This window comes from Microcaecilia unicolor, chromosome 7 (assembly GCF_901765095.1).
Source record: "Microcaecilia unicolor chromosome 7, aMicUni1.1, whole genome shotgun sequence".
In the NCBI taxonomy this organism is placed as follows: domain Eukaryota; kingdom Metazoa; phylum Chordata; class Amphibia; order Gymnophiona; family Siphonopidae; genus Microcaecilia; species Microcaecilia unicolor.
Genome location: NC_044037.1, coordinates 44,728,909 through 44,741,439, shown reverse-complemented (window position 1 = coordinate 44,741,439; position 12,531 = coordinate 44,728,909). Strand labels below are relative to the sequence as shown.

The following is a 12,531-nucleotide window of genomic DNA, read 5'->3' as shown; positions in this document are numbered from 1 at the left end:
TCTTTTTGGATTAGGAGGACTGGTTTCTGATAAAGATGTTGTTTTTATTGTACAGGTTATATGTTCGGCTGTTGCCGCATGGTTGTGAGGAGTGTTCTTGTTTCAATACTTTATTCTTCTGCTTTGGGGATGTGACCTATACTGAAGTGAGAAGGAGCTGGATGTCCAGGGTCACTGCTTTCTCTTCAGTGTTCTCTATCACCACATGCCGGTAGGCGGATTCAACCCACCAGTTCATGGATTCATGTGCTGCGACTAAAGGAAAGAAAATTATCAGGTAAGACATAATTTTACTTTCACTTTCCAACCCAAAGGACTCTTACACAGAGGGGTTGTAACAAATTTCATAAGCAATGATGTACCTGTTTTCACCACTTGCTTATGAGTTGCAAAATAATTCTACAGTGGAACTGATATATAGAGTTAAGTCTCATGTTTGAGGTAACATCAGACTTGTTAATTAGTAACTATTCAGATCTAGTCCTGTTAGCATACATGATGCCCCAAAAGCTCGAGTAACTTCCCTCGAAAACAAAAATGTTTTTCTCTCTCTTTTGTAACCTTAGTTACATCAGGATATGTCCATATTTTTTGGCCACAACATAGCAAATGAAAATTCCTAAAAAATAGTCTCATAACTGCATTAAGGTCCTGCTCAAATACAAAAGACACTAAAAGTGTAGCACAATCAGTTACTTCTGTCTGAGTCCTCGAGTATAGCTGACACATTCTGAAGATATTCACCTCCACCTTGTGTTTGAGTTCCAGTTCCTGGGGATACCCTTCTTAGTTTGAGATGGTGGTAAGTAGTATACTTTCTCCAAGGACAAGCAGGCCTATGTATTCTCACACGTGGATAACGCAATCCCATGTTACCCAGTCTGGAGTTTATAACAAGCTAGTAAGAGCTTTGTGGAGTGTGAGAGCCTTCCCGCCCGCCACAAGAGTGCAGTTATCTCAGTTCTTTTTTTTTTTTTTTTACCGCGGTGAGGAGTGGTTGCGTTTTGCTTCTGTTCTTCACAGCTCAGTCTGAAAGAGCTTTTTTGGTGCCTTTGCTATGTTTTTTCGCTGTGCTTTTTGTGTCCCCATGTTTGGGGTCCCTTTCTACCTTTCCCTTATCGTTTTAGTTTATTTTTTTCCCATTTTTAAGTTTCCTTTATTTTCCGCATCATCAGGCCACTTTTAAGCCTTGACTTTGGCTAGGTTCTCCCATTCTCTTTTTTTTTTCTCTGGTGCCTTGCCCCTTTTTGTAGTATCATGTAGTCATTTATTTTAGCTGTAGAGGTTTTTCCTTCCATGTCCACAAAAGTTCCCAGTGGCTTTAAGTGCTGTACCCGGTGCAATCGGTCCATCTCTGGCAAGGACACCTACCGGTGTCTTCAGGGCCTAGTGCCTGACTGTAGACCTAACTGTGTCTTATCTTCATATGAAGAAAAGGACCCAGTTGACCAGAGAGGCTCAATGGGAGTGGAGTTTTGGAGCCTGGTCTGAATCATCGATGTTGGGGGTTGCATCGGGAGCATCGCTATGTATGGCTGATAGACCTGTAGACACTGGGAGCAGTTGTGCATCAAGTGGTTCTCCATCTGCCTCGACGTTGACTGCTGTACAGGGCCCCTGGGACTGGCATGCTTCGGACCCGACACTGAGGCGACATGAGCCTTTCCTTTCCCTCTTATGTCAAGGAAATGGCAGTTGCCATTCCATTTCCTTTGGAGGTGGAGGACGAGCCCAGAGCCAGAATGCTCGAGGTCCTGGACTATGAGTCTCCTCCTAGAGAGTCTGTGATGATTCCGCTGCACGAGATTCAAGTCCCCTCTCTCTGTCCCGGTACTGCCTACTATGTACCAGATTCACAGCACCCCTGGGTTTGATAAGTCTCAGTTGCTTCATTCCCTCGTGGTTGAATCTGTCCTCAAAAGGGCCTAGAGTTTTAGGGACTATCTTTCGGTGCCCCCGGGCAGAGAAGTTAGAACCTTGGACTCTTTTGGGAGGAAGATGTTTCAGGCCTCTATGCTCATGTCATATATATATAATCATACCAGCTCTTCATGAGCGTCTACTTGCGGAACTCAGTGCACAAGATGCTTGATTTGCTGACTCGCTCACACCAGAGCCAGGCAGTCAGCTTGATTTGCTGACTTGCTCACACCTGAGCAGGCAGAGTCACTTTGCAAGTTGGCCAAGCAGCAAAAGACGTGTGGTAAGTCCTTGGCTAGGGGCACCTACTACAACACTTTTGATGTGGCATCCAGGGTCTTTGCCCAAAGTTATAGCAATGCACAGACTCTCTTGGCTGCATGTCTCTGATTTGGAACTGGCAGTTCAGCAGAGGTTGATGGATGCCCCCTGCTGGGGGGATGAGGTTGAGGAGGTCGTTGACTAGATGAAGAAATATACTGATACCATCTCTTCTCTCTCTCACCAGGTGCCTTCTACATCCGCTTCCTCCTGTAGGAGGTCTTTTGGCAAGTCGAGAAGGAGTGCTTACTACTCAGAGGCGTAGGTATGCCTCCTCTTGCTCGCCTTCTCAGACTCAACCCCTTCGCACTCATTCTCATTAACAGCGTGTGCCTAAGGCCCCTGCTGCTCCCCAAAGCAAGAGACAAGCTTTTGACTGGCTCCAGCAGACATAGTCTCTGTCCAAGTGTCCATGCTGGTCAGAGGGAGGCTGAAGTTTTTTCACAAAAGGTGGCCCCTTATCACTTCTGATCGTTGGGTTCCTCAAATAGTCCATCTTGAATACGCCCTCAATTGGTGTTGGAAACCTCCAAATTGTCCACTGAGAACTCATTTCTTCAGCTCTTTGCAAGAGAAGGTACTTGCAGAGGAACTGTCAGCCCTTCTGAAGGCCCATGTGGTTGAGCCTGGTCCACCAGAGGAGAAAGGGAGGGGATTCTATTTCAATGTGGCTTACCATCATGAATGGTGGAGATATATAAGAAATAAACATTTAGTAATTACACACACAAAAAGCAATCAGATAAGTAAACCCAATGAGGCTAATAAGTCTCCGGGGATGGGACTACAGCTTCTAGTGAACAATACAGAGTAGGATAAGGGTAGAAGTACACTTAATTATAACTGTAGTGGTAAAATTTGTACAGTTTGAAGTAATAGGATTATGTGGAAGGGGTATTGTTAATTTCTTAGTTTGATATATATATGATTCATTGATCATGAATTAGTTCGGGTCTGCTGGGTAGGCTTTCCGGAAGAGGTGAGTCTTCAGGTCTTTTCAGAATTTTAGGAGTGGAGGAGTGGCCTAGTGGTTAGAGCACCGGTTCAAATCCCACTGCTCTGCTCCTTGTGATCTTGGGCAAGTCACTTAACCCTCCATTGCCTCAGGTACAACCTTAGATTCTGAGCCCTCCTGGGACAGAGAAATATCCAGTGTACCTGAATGTAACTCACCTTGAGCTACTACTGAAAAAGGTGTGAGCAAAATCTAAATAAATAATAATAAAATAAATAATAAATAATAGATGGATGTTCACAGTTCTAATGTTTCTAGGTAATGCGTTCCAGAGCTGGGGTGCAAATGTAAGAAAAGCTGGATGCATATGTTGGTTTGTATTTTTGTCCTTTACAGTTTGGGTAATGCAAGTTTAGAAATGTTCTTGATGATTCAATGATGTTTCTAGTTGGTAAGTCGATAAGTTCGGTCATGTAGGTTTATTTTATGGACCACAGTGCAAATTTTGAAGGGTATTCGTTGCTTGATTGGTAGCCAGTGCAGTATTTTGCATAGGGGTTTAGCACTTTCAAATCTTGTCTTCCCGAAAATGAGTAGCTGCCGTGTTCTGCGCGGTCTGGAGTTTCCTTAAGATTTGTTCTTTGCATCCCACATATACAGCGTTACAGTAGTCACCATGTGATAGTACCATTGTTTGAATTATGTTACGGAAAGTTTTCCTTGGGAAGAATTGTTTGATCCGTTTGAGTTTCCACATTGCATGGAACATTTGGCTCTCCAGGGTTAGGTTGGTGTTAATGGTAATTCCAAGGATCTTCAGTTTGTCCGATATTGGGAGAGTGTATTCCGGGGTTTTTATGGCTGAAGGGAGGTTTGTTTTGTGGTGAGAAGAGAGAATAAGGCAGTGAGTTTTTTTCCTTGTTGAGTTTGAATGCCGATGCCCAGGCATCCATTAAGTTTAAACTAGTCTTTATTGCAACAGTGATTTCTGTTGGATTAGAGTTGAACGGTATGTAAATGGTGACATCATCCACATACAGGAAAGAATTAAGATTTTGCTTGTATAGGGCATGAGCAAGGGGGATCATCATCAGATTAAATAATATAGGTGAGAGAGGTGAACCCTGGGGTACTCCGCAGTCGGTACTCCATGATGGTGATATGTTTGAGTTTGCTTTTACTTGATAAGATCTCGTGGTTAAGAAACCCTTGATCCATTTGAGTATATTCCCTCCTATGCCTATCTTGTCAAGTATTCTTAATAGTATATAGTATATCGAATGCGCTTGACAAGTCGAATTGCAGGAGGAGTATGTTTTTACCTAATGCAATTTCCTTTTTGAACTTGGCTAGGAGAGTTACCAGGACGGTTTCCGAACTATGGCGGGATCTGAAGCCCGACTGTGCTTCTTGAAGGATGGTGCTCGGGAGTCCATGTGGAGGACTGTTCAGGTGCTCAAGCTACTAGGGTACGTTTTAAACTACCCCAAGTTCCATCTGCACCGTGCTCAGCAATTGGAGTTCATTGGAGCCTTGTTCAATACGCAGAAGGTTTGAGCCTTCCTCCTGGGGCCAAGAGCAGACACTCTAGTTGCACTGGCTTCCTGGGTTCAATCCTCTCAGCCGGTCACAGCTCAGAAGATGTTGAAGTTGTTGGGGCACATGGCATCTACCGTTTGTGATGTCCGTGACACATCTTCACATGAGAACTGCCCAGTGGACCCTAGCTTCTCTGTGGTGCTAGACCACAGGGAACCTGGAAGATGTCATCCAAATGTCCCTGGAGTTTGTTTGCTGCCTGTTCGATCCAGTTTGACTCTGGGACTTCCATTCCAAATTCCTCAGCCTCAAAAAGTGCTGACAATGGATGCATCTTGCCTAAGTTGGGGAACCCATGTAGACAAGCATCACACTCAAGGTGCTTGGTTCGCCTAGGAAACAGATCTCCAGATCTATCTCTTCGAACTTCAGACTATTTGGAACGCTCTGAAGGCTTTCAGAGATTGTCTCACCAAATTATACTAATTTAAACGAGCAGGTTGTGATGTATTACACCAACAAGCAGAGGGAGCACTGGATCATGCCCTCTGTGTCAGGAGGCCGTTCGGATGTGGCATTGGGCTCTCCTGCACATGGTATGCTCTTTCGCGCCACTTATCTGGCAGGAAAAAACAGTCTGGCTGACAGACTGAGCAGAGTCATGTAACCACATAAGTGGTCGCTCAACATGTGCATTGCCCGCGAGCTCTTCTGAGTTTGGGGCGCACCCCCTCTGAGGATCTGTTTGTCACTCACATCAATCACAAGGTCCCTCAGTTCTGTTCCAGGCTCCAAGCCCATGACAGTCAAGCATCGAATGCCTTCCTCCTTCACTGGGGGACAGATCTTCTTTATGTGTATCCTCCCATACCTTGGGGGAAGAGTTTGTTAAAACTCAAGCAAGATCACGGGACCATGATTTTGATCGCTTCTTACTGGCCTTGACAGGTCTGGTTCCCTCTTCTTCTGGAGTTATCCTCCAAAGAATCATGGAGATTGGAGTATTTTCCAACACTCATCATGCAAAACGAGGGGTCTCTTCTTCATCCCAACCTCTGATCTCTGGCTTTCATAGGCTGGATGTTGAGAGCCTAGAATTTTCTTCCTTGGGTCTAACAGAAGGTGTCTTTCGGGTCTTGCTGGCTTCCAGGAAAGATTCCACTAAGAGAAAAAGGTTTGCCATCTTGTGTGAGGGTAAGCTATAGATCCCGTTTCTTGTTATACACACACATCCAGCTTTAAGACCCAACTCCGTAAGGGCTCACCTCAGTGCAATTAGTGCTTATCAGTGTGTAGAGGGTAAGCCCATCTCTGGACTGCCTCTAGTTCTTCACTTAATGAGAGGTGTGCTGTTGACAAAGCCCCCTGTCAAACCTCCACCTTTGTCATGGGACCTCAACGTTGTTCTCATCCAGCTGATGAAAGCTCCTTTTGAGCCACTGGATTCCTGCTATCTGAAGTATTTGACCTGGAAGGCCATTTTCTCACTGGTTTGTATAGTCAGTGAGCTTCAGGCCTTAGTAATGGATGCGCTTTACAGAAATTTTCATCACAACAGAGTAGTCTTCCTCATGCACCCCAAGTTCCTGCCTAGGGTGGTGTCAGAGTTCCATTTGAACCAGTTGATTGTCTTGACAACTTTCTTTCCCCGACCTCATGCCCATCCTGGCGAGAACGCCTTGCATACCTTAGACTGCAAGCAAGCATTGGCCTATTATATGGAGCAGACTAAGCCCCACAGATAGTCCACCAAACGTTTTATTTTAATTCCAACAGGGTGGGAGGTCGCCATTGCGAAATGCACAATCTCCAATTGGCTGGCAGATTGCACTTCTTTCACTTATGCCGAGGCTGGGCTGACACTGGAGGGTTATGTCAAAGCCATGGCTACGTCAGCTCACTTGGGGTCATCCTCCATTGAAGAAATTTGCAAACCTGTAACATGGTCAGGGCCGGTCTTAGCAAGTGCGGGGCCCTATGCAGACCAATTTGGTGGGGCCCCATCCTAGCCCCGCCCCCAGCCCAAGCTAAACTTGTACAGAAAAACTGATTGAAATAATAAGCACAATGCTATCATGAAACCCCCCCAGAAATTATTCAGTTCAAGTCCACTACAATTAGTAGTTCCAATTCTCATAACCCCGGGGGGGTCAGAGGTACGGACACACAATCTCTCCACTGCAAAACACTATACACAAGCTTGTGCAAAAACACACTCATAACCTTACCAAATCATAACAGCACTAATTCCAAGGACAGGACGAGCTACAACCTTATGCATGGAAAGACAGCACTGTAATTACACCAGGCTCTAAAACACCAATACACTACCTCGTGAAAAAAACAAAACAAAAAGGGCTGCAAATGCTACATGCTAGCAGGATACTGCACCTTGATCACGCATGAAAAACACATGACACAACAGATATGAAGGCAAAATAAACTGGAAAGTTACCTCAAGAAGTCAGACTCAGCATGCAGCAATACTAGAAAAATTGAAACTTACATGCAAAATAGCACAGATGCACATTTCCAAAAGCTGACATATTCCAATTAATACATTCTGAATAAAATACTTTTTTCTACCTTTGTTGTCTGATCATTTGTTTTTTATTCTATTCGCTTTGGTCCCAGTGTCTTCTGTTTTATGCAGTGTCGTCTTTCCATTTGATATTTTTTCTCTCACCATGTCCACCATCCTCCTGTGTCCTTATGTGTCCTGTCTACCATCTCCATGTGCATCTCCTTCCTTTGTCTTTCCTTCCCTCCATTCCTGCCCAACATTCCTCCTCTCTCCCCTGCCCTCCATGTCCAGCAATTTCTCCTCTCTCCCTGAGCCCTGCCCTCCCATCCATGCTCCTCTCCCCTGCCCCCTCCATTCATCATCCCTATCCAGCCATTCCCATCTCTCCCTGAGCCCCCTCCCATCCATGCTCCTCTCCCCTGCCCCCTCCATTCCATTCGTCATCCCTATCCAGCAATTCCCCTCTCTCCCTGAGCCCCCTCCCATCCATGCTCCTCTCCCCTGCCCCCTCCATTCATCATCCCTATCCAGCCATTTCCCTCTCTCCCTGAGGCCTGGCATCCATGTCCAGGTCCTCTCTTCCTTACCCTCCTGCTCCCACGTTCAACTGCCTGCCCGCCCTGGCGCCCTCTTTTTAACCCCCCAACCAAGGATGGCTCTTCGTTTTGTTTTTTTTTTAACTTTACCCGCCTCCATCGCCGGAATCCGAGTGTCACTGAAAGCGCTCCTCCTCTCCCGAGTCCCCCCGACGTCTCTAGCAGAACGCAGCAGAACTGGAGCTCTTCCTGATTCGTTCATTCTCAGAGGGCGGGACACTGAGAATGAACGAATCAGGAAGAGTTCCAGTTCTGCTGCGTTCTGCTAGAGACGTCGGGGGGACTCGGGAGAGGAGGAGCGCTTTCAGTGACGCTCGGATTCCGGCGAGGCGGCAACGGAGGGTAAAGTTAAAAGGAAAATAAAGAGCCTTGCGGCCGGGAAGAGGTTGACTGAGGCGCGCTGCGCGGGGCCCTATGCGGCCGCCTCGGCTTAAGACCGCCCTGAACATGATCTTCAGTCCACATTCTCTGAGAATACTTGCTACAGGTAAGTATCTTCACTTTATATAAGGAGGGAATACCTATGGGGGAATACTTAAGAATTTCAAGAAGGTATTTTTTTTTTTTAAAGAAATCCACTTTGGGAGGGTATACCCAAGCGTCTAGAAAAATTCAGAACTCTGAGGTTCAGTCCTCTTAAAACTTTCCACTTGTTCTGTTTCCGGTGGATCAAAATATCTTTAACCACAGTAGAGACCAAATCCTTTTAATTTCTGACTAAATCTGTTCAGAATATTGAGCATACTCTTGCTTAGCTTTTGCTAAAGATTGAGATAGCATATCCACTTTACTCACAAGTAAAGAAGTTTCCTGGGTCGATTTAGCCACCATGGAACTGAGACTTTGAATGGCCTTCCAGATAACATCCAGAGTAACCGCTGTCAGGGGAGTTGATTCCACAGCTTCTCCTTTGCTACTTCACTCTGCAAATGATCCATCAGGTCTAGAACCACCATCAAAGTGATCCAGTCTGGCGACTTTGCTTGCAAAGGGTTCCCTGCCAATTCCCAGATTTCTACAGAATACAGTGGTGGAGCGACCTCCGGAGGTGGCAAATATGTGTCCAGCTCAAGGAATCTAGGTGCGCCTTTCCTACATTTTCTGCGCTGCCTGTACCTCCCAGTTTTCATCTGCAAGGATCTTGCATCATAGCAGCCTATAGTTTGCTGGACTGGGGATGATGATCAGGTCAGCGGCGGTTGTGTTAAGTATGGGGCATACTGGAACAAGTAGAAAAAAAGCTCCAACAAACACGTCCAACACAGTAAGAGCCACAAGAAGTTCAGGCTTCCATCTTGCCACTCCCCTCACTAATTGTAATTAGTTTTAAGGTTCTTTTGTATTGAGGATGCAGCAGTTCTGACATCATGGATTCTCCCCATTGGCATGCACACTCAGTGACTGAAGTGTATACTCTGGAACACCATTGCTGCTTTGACACAGTATGTGCCAAGTTCAGAAAGCTGCTGTAAAGTTTACCTCTGGCAACCGTTTTCAAGTAGGATAAGGAATGGGTTAAGTAAAATATATTAGTAATTGAACACAGGATATGATTGTATTTTAGTGTTTTTATTATTGTTGAAGTAATCCACCTTGGACTGGATTGGTACAATATAAATATAAGAAATTAAATTATATACAGCAGAGTCTCCTGTTTCTTGTGGTGGGTCACCAAGGGCACAAAATCCATCTCTTTTCTGTGAAGTTGCAATATCCCTCTAGAACAGTACTTTCATCCCTCTCCTGGAGGCATGCTGTGCCAGTTGAGTTTTGAAAATCACCACAATTGAGATATGCATGAGATACATTTATATATAGAAGAGGTCCATCTTATGCAAATCTGCCTTATTCATGTTCATTTTGGTGCTCCTGAAAACCTGACTGGCAAGGTATACCTTCAGAAGACAATTAAGAAGCACTGCTGTAAAAACAAGGGAGAGTACCAATCCTATTTCCATATTCCTGTTGCCAGTCAGATTGATGCCAGTGGTTAGAAGAGGTAAGAGAGAGGGAATGGCTTGTGGGGAGAGGAGGTCCATTTCAGAGTGGTTTGTGTGAGAAGGGATCCTCTTTCATTCTTTCTCCATCCCCAGTCTTTTCTCATTTTCATCCCCTTACCCATCCTTAAGTCATCCTTCTCTTCTTCTGATTCCATGCCGATGCTAATCCCTCTTCCTCTTTTCCCTGTTTCAATTACTATAATTCTTTTGTTTCCACCAACAAAACCCTCAAAAAAGAACAAAATATGCACGCACATACGGAAGTTTTGAAAAAGAGCTTCATGTTTCTAAAATTGTATACTATTTAATATGCAGCTGTGCACATTTATACAATGTATGCTGTAGAATCTACCACTAAATTGACATTTAAAAAATGTGGGGGCTATGATATAAGTGCACTTTTGAGAGAAAAAAATCTGAACTGTTATGTAGTTTATTTTAATACTAAAATAGGCATGGAGAAATAACCTTAATATGCAGAGTAGTGGGCTATGCACAAGGGAAGCCAGGGTTTGAATCTCTTATCTCCCACTGATGATCCTTATTGGCAAATCACTTCACCCTTCATTGCCTCAGGTACAATCTTAAGATCTCTTTACATTAACACATTAATAAAACAAGTCCCATTATTCTCAGTGGGGCCTATTCGTTTAACTCACATTAATGCACCTTAGATTGTGTATGATTTGGTGACAAGGAAATACCTGCTGTATCTGAATATAACTTGCCCTGAGCAACCAATGGAAAGACATGAGCTGAATCCCAAAATAGAGTATTAAAATATCAAAAGTTGGTATTTTCCATGCATACACACATCCTCAATAAAGCCACTGCAATGTGAAAAAAATACATGATTTCCTTGCAGAATTCCATGATTTCCTTTTTTTCTAATCTTAGATTGTACTGCAAGAACCATAGTGGGAATGATGAGCGAGATGAGGAAGATGAAGAACGAGAAAACAAAAACCGAGGAAAGACTGCTGTTGACCATGGTGGTACTGCTCAGCAGCAGATCAATGGAAACTAGGTATGGAAGCTATTCTTGACAGGCCCAAGCAGTACAAGTATTACCTTTGTTTTACGAATGCAGTAAGGTTTTGAAGTTTGAGAATGGAAGTTGTGCAATGGAATGTGGAAGAGAGATTTTTGACATTAATTGTGTAAGTAATTTTACCTGTTTACCAGTTGTTATGAATTGTGTACAGTATTTTGTGATAAAAGTATTTTAATGATTATTTTTGTCATCTTTTGAACAGGTTCATGGGACAGAGTTAGAGAACTTGGAATGAATAAAAGACATCCTTAAATACTACACTTTCAGTGCTTTCTATGAAGAAACCAGAAAGTTGATAATGTTTTACAGTTTGGCTGTCTGTTAGAAATGCCACTGAACTGCCTGAATGTTCACGTGTGAGCCTTTTTAATAAATGGCAGCGTTCTACATGTCAATAGTATGTAGTTTTTTAGTCGGCGATATCGTCCTCTGGAAGATCACAATGTAAATGGTTTGTACAGTGTTGGAAGCATCAAGGCAGAAAAATGACCAAGTTTTTACTCTGGGCAGAATAAATTATAGGATTTGGAGTTGTCAGTTTTTGTTCTGGTGTTTTTTGGGGTTTTATTTTTTTTGTGTGTGTGTGCGCGCAGTGGTTTCATTCACAAGGAAACATAAGCCACTATTAGTTCACAGACCTAATATGTTGGTTGGTAATGACATATTGCAGTGGCTTTTTTGACCCTTCTTGAGAAGGACCTTGCTTGTGGCATACTGCACTGGACATGGACGTGGGCAGCTATGGGGTTTCCAAGCAATGAGCTCCAGTGCCTGTGCCAAAGGGCTTGCAGCACCAACTTGTACTAGAAATCTACTTTTTATCTGCAGGACAGACTTAGAACTTCTGCCAAACCACAAATGAAACTTGCAATCATAATTTCTGGAACCAGCAGCCTTTTTGTCTTTACATTACAGGAGGTTGCTGTAGTAAGGAATGTAGCCGCTATGTCCGACACCCTTACCTCTTAAACTGTCTTGTATTTGTGCAGAGCACTCTGCATCGTGCTTCAGAGTATGCATTGTACTCAAATGAAGAACCAGGTGTCTCCCCCCCCCCCCCCCCCCCCCAAAAAAAAAAAAAATAAAACAAAAAAAAACATTGTTTGTATTCTGGCCACTGTATTGAAAATTGTCTATAGTATTTCTCTTATTTTTAATTAGGTTTTCTCAGTCAGCAACCATGCACCACATTTTTACCCTTTCCTCTTGGGAATATATTTAAACTTTTTCATGTATTTCAATAATTTAGGCCCACCTAAGTTAACCAGCTGGCTGGGAGGATGATTTGGCTAGGTCCCCTCATTTAGTTATTCTATCCTACTAGTTTTTACATCCAGTGACCTGAAGTAAGTCAATTTTCTGATTGTAAACAAGGCCACAACTTACCAAATAAATGCCCCAAACTGCTGCCATCACCATCTCCTTGTTAAGGTGGGATTCTGTTCAGTCTGATCTGAATCGTATTGAAAATACAGTTTTATGTCAATGGATAATGCAACAAATTCTCCCTGTGTACTAATCCAGCTGTACAGCAAGCTGGATGAAAAATTAAACTGAGTAACCCAGGTTCATATTTTTTGTATCCAAGTATTTCCATATATTTGCTTAAAAATGATTCACCA

General features: G+C 43.7%; 1 protein-coding gene across 2 annotated transcripts in view; it reads left to right on the top strand.

The window, feature by feature from the left end:
* Positions 1-11,963, top strand: part of PHF6 (PHD finger protein 6) — a 130,376-nt gene extending 118,413 nt beyond the window's left edge. For both annotated transcript variants that reach the window (XM_030210049.1, XM_030210048.1), the window contains exons 11-12: positions 10,753-10,882; positions 11,112-11,963. In XM_030210049.1, the coding sequence (XP_030065909.1) occupies positions 10,753-10,882 (130 nt within the window). In that variant the 3' untranslated portion in view covers positions 11,112-11,963. The remainder of the gene's footprint in view (positions 1-10,752; positions 10,883-11,111) is intronic.
* Positions 11,964-12,531: the final 568 nt, after the last annotated feature.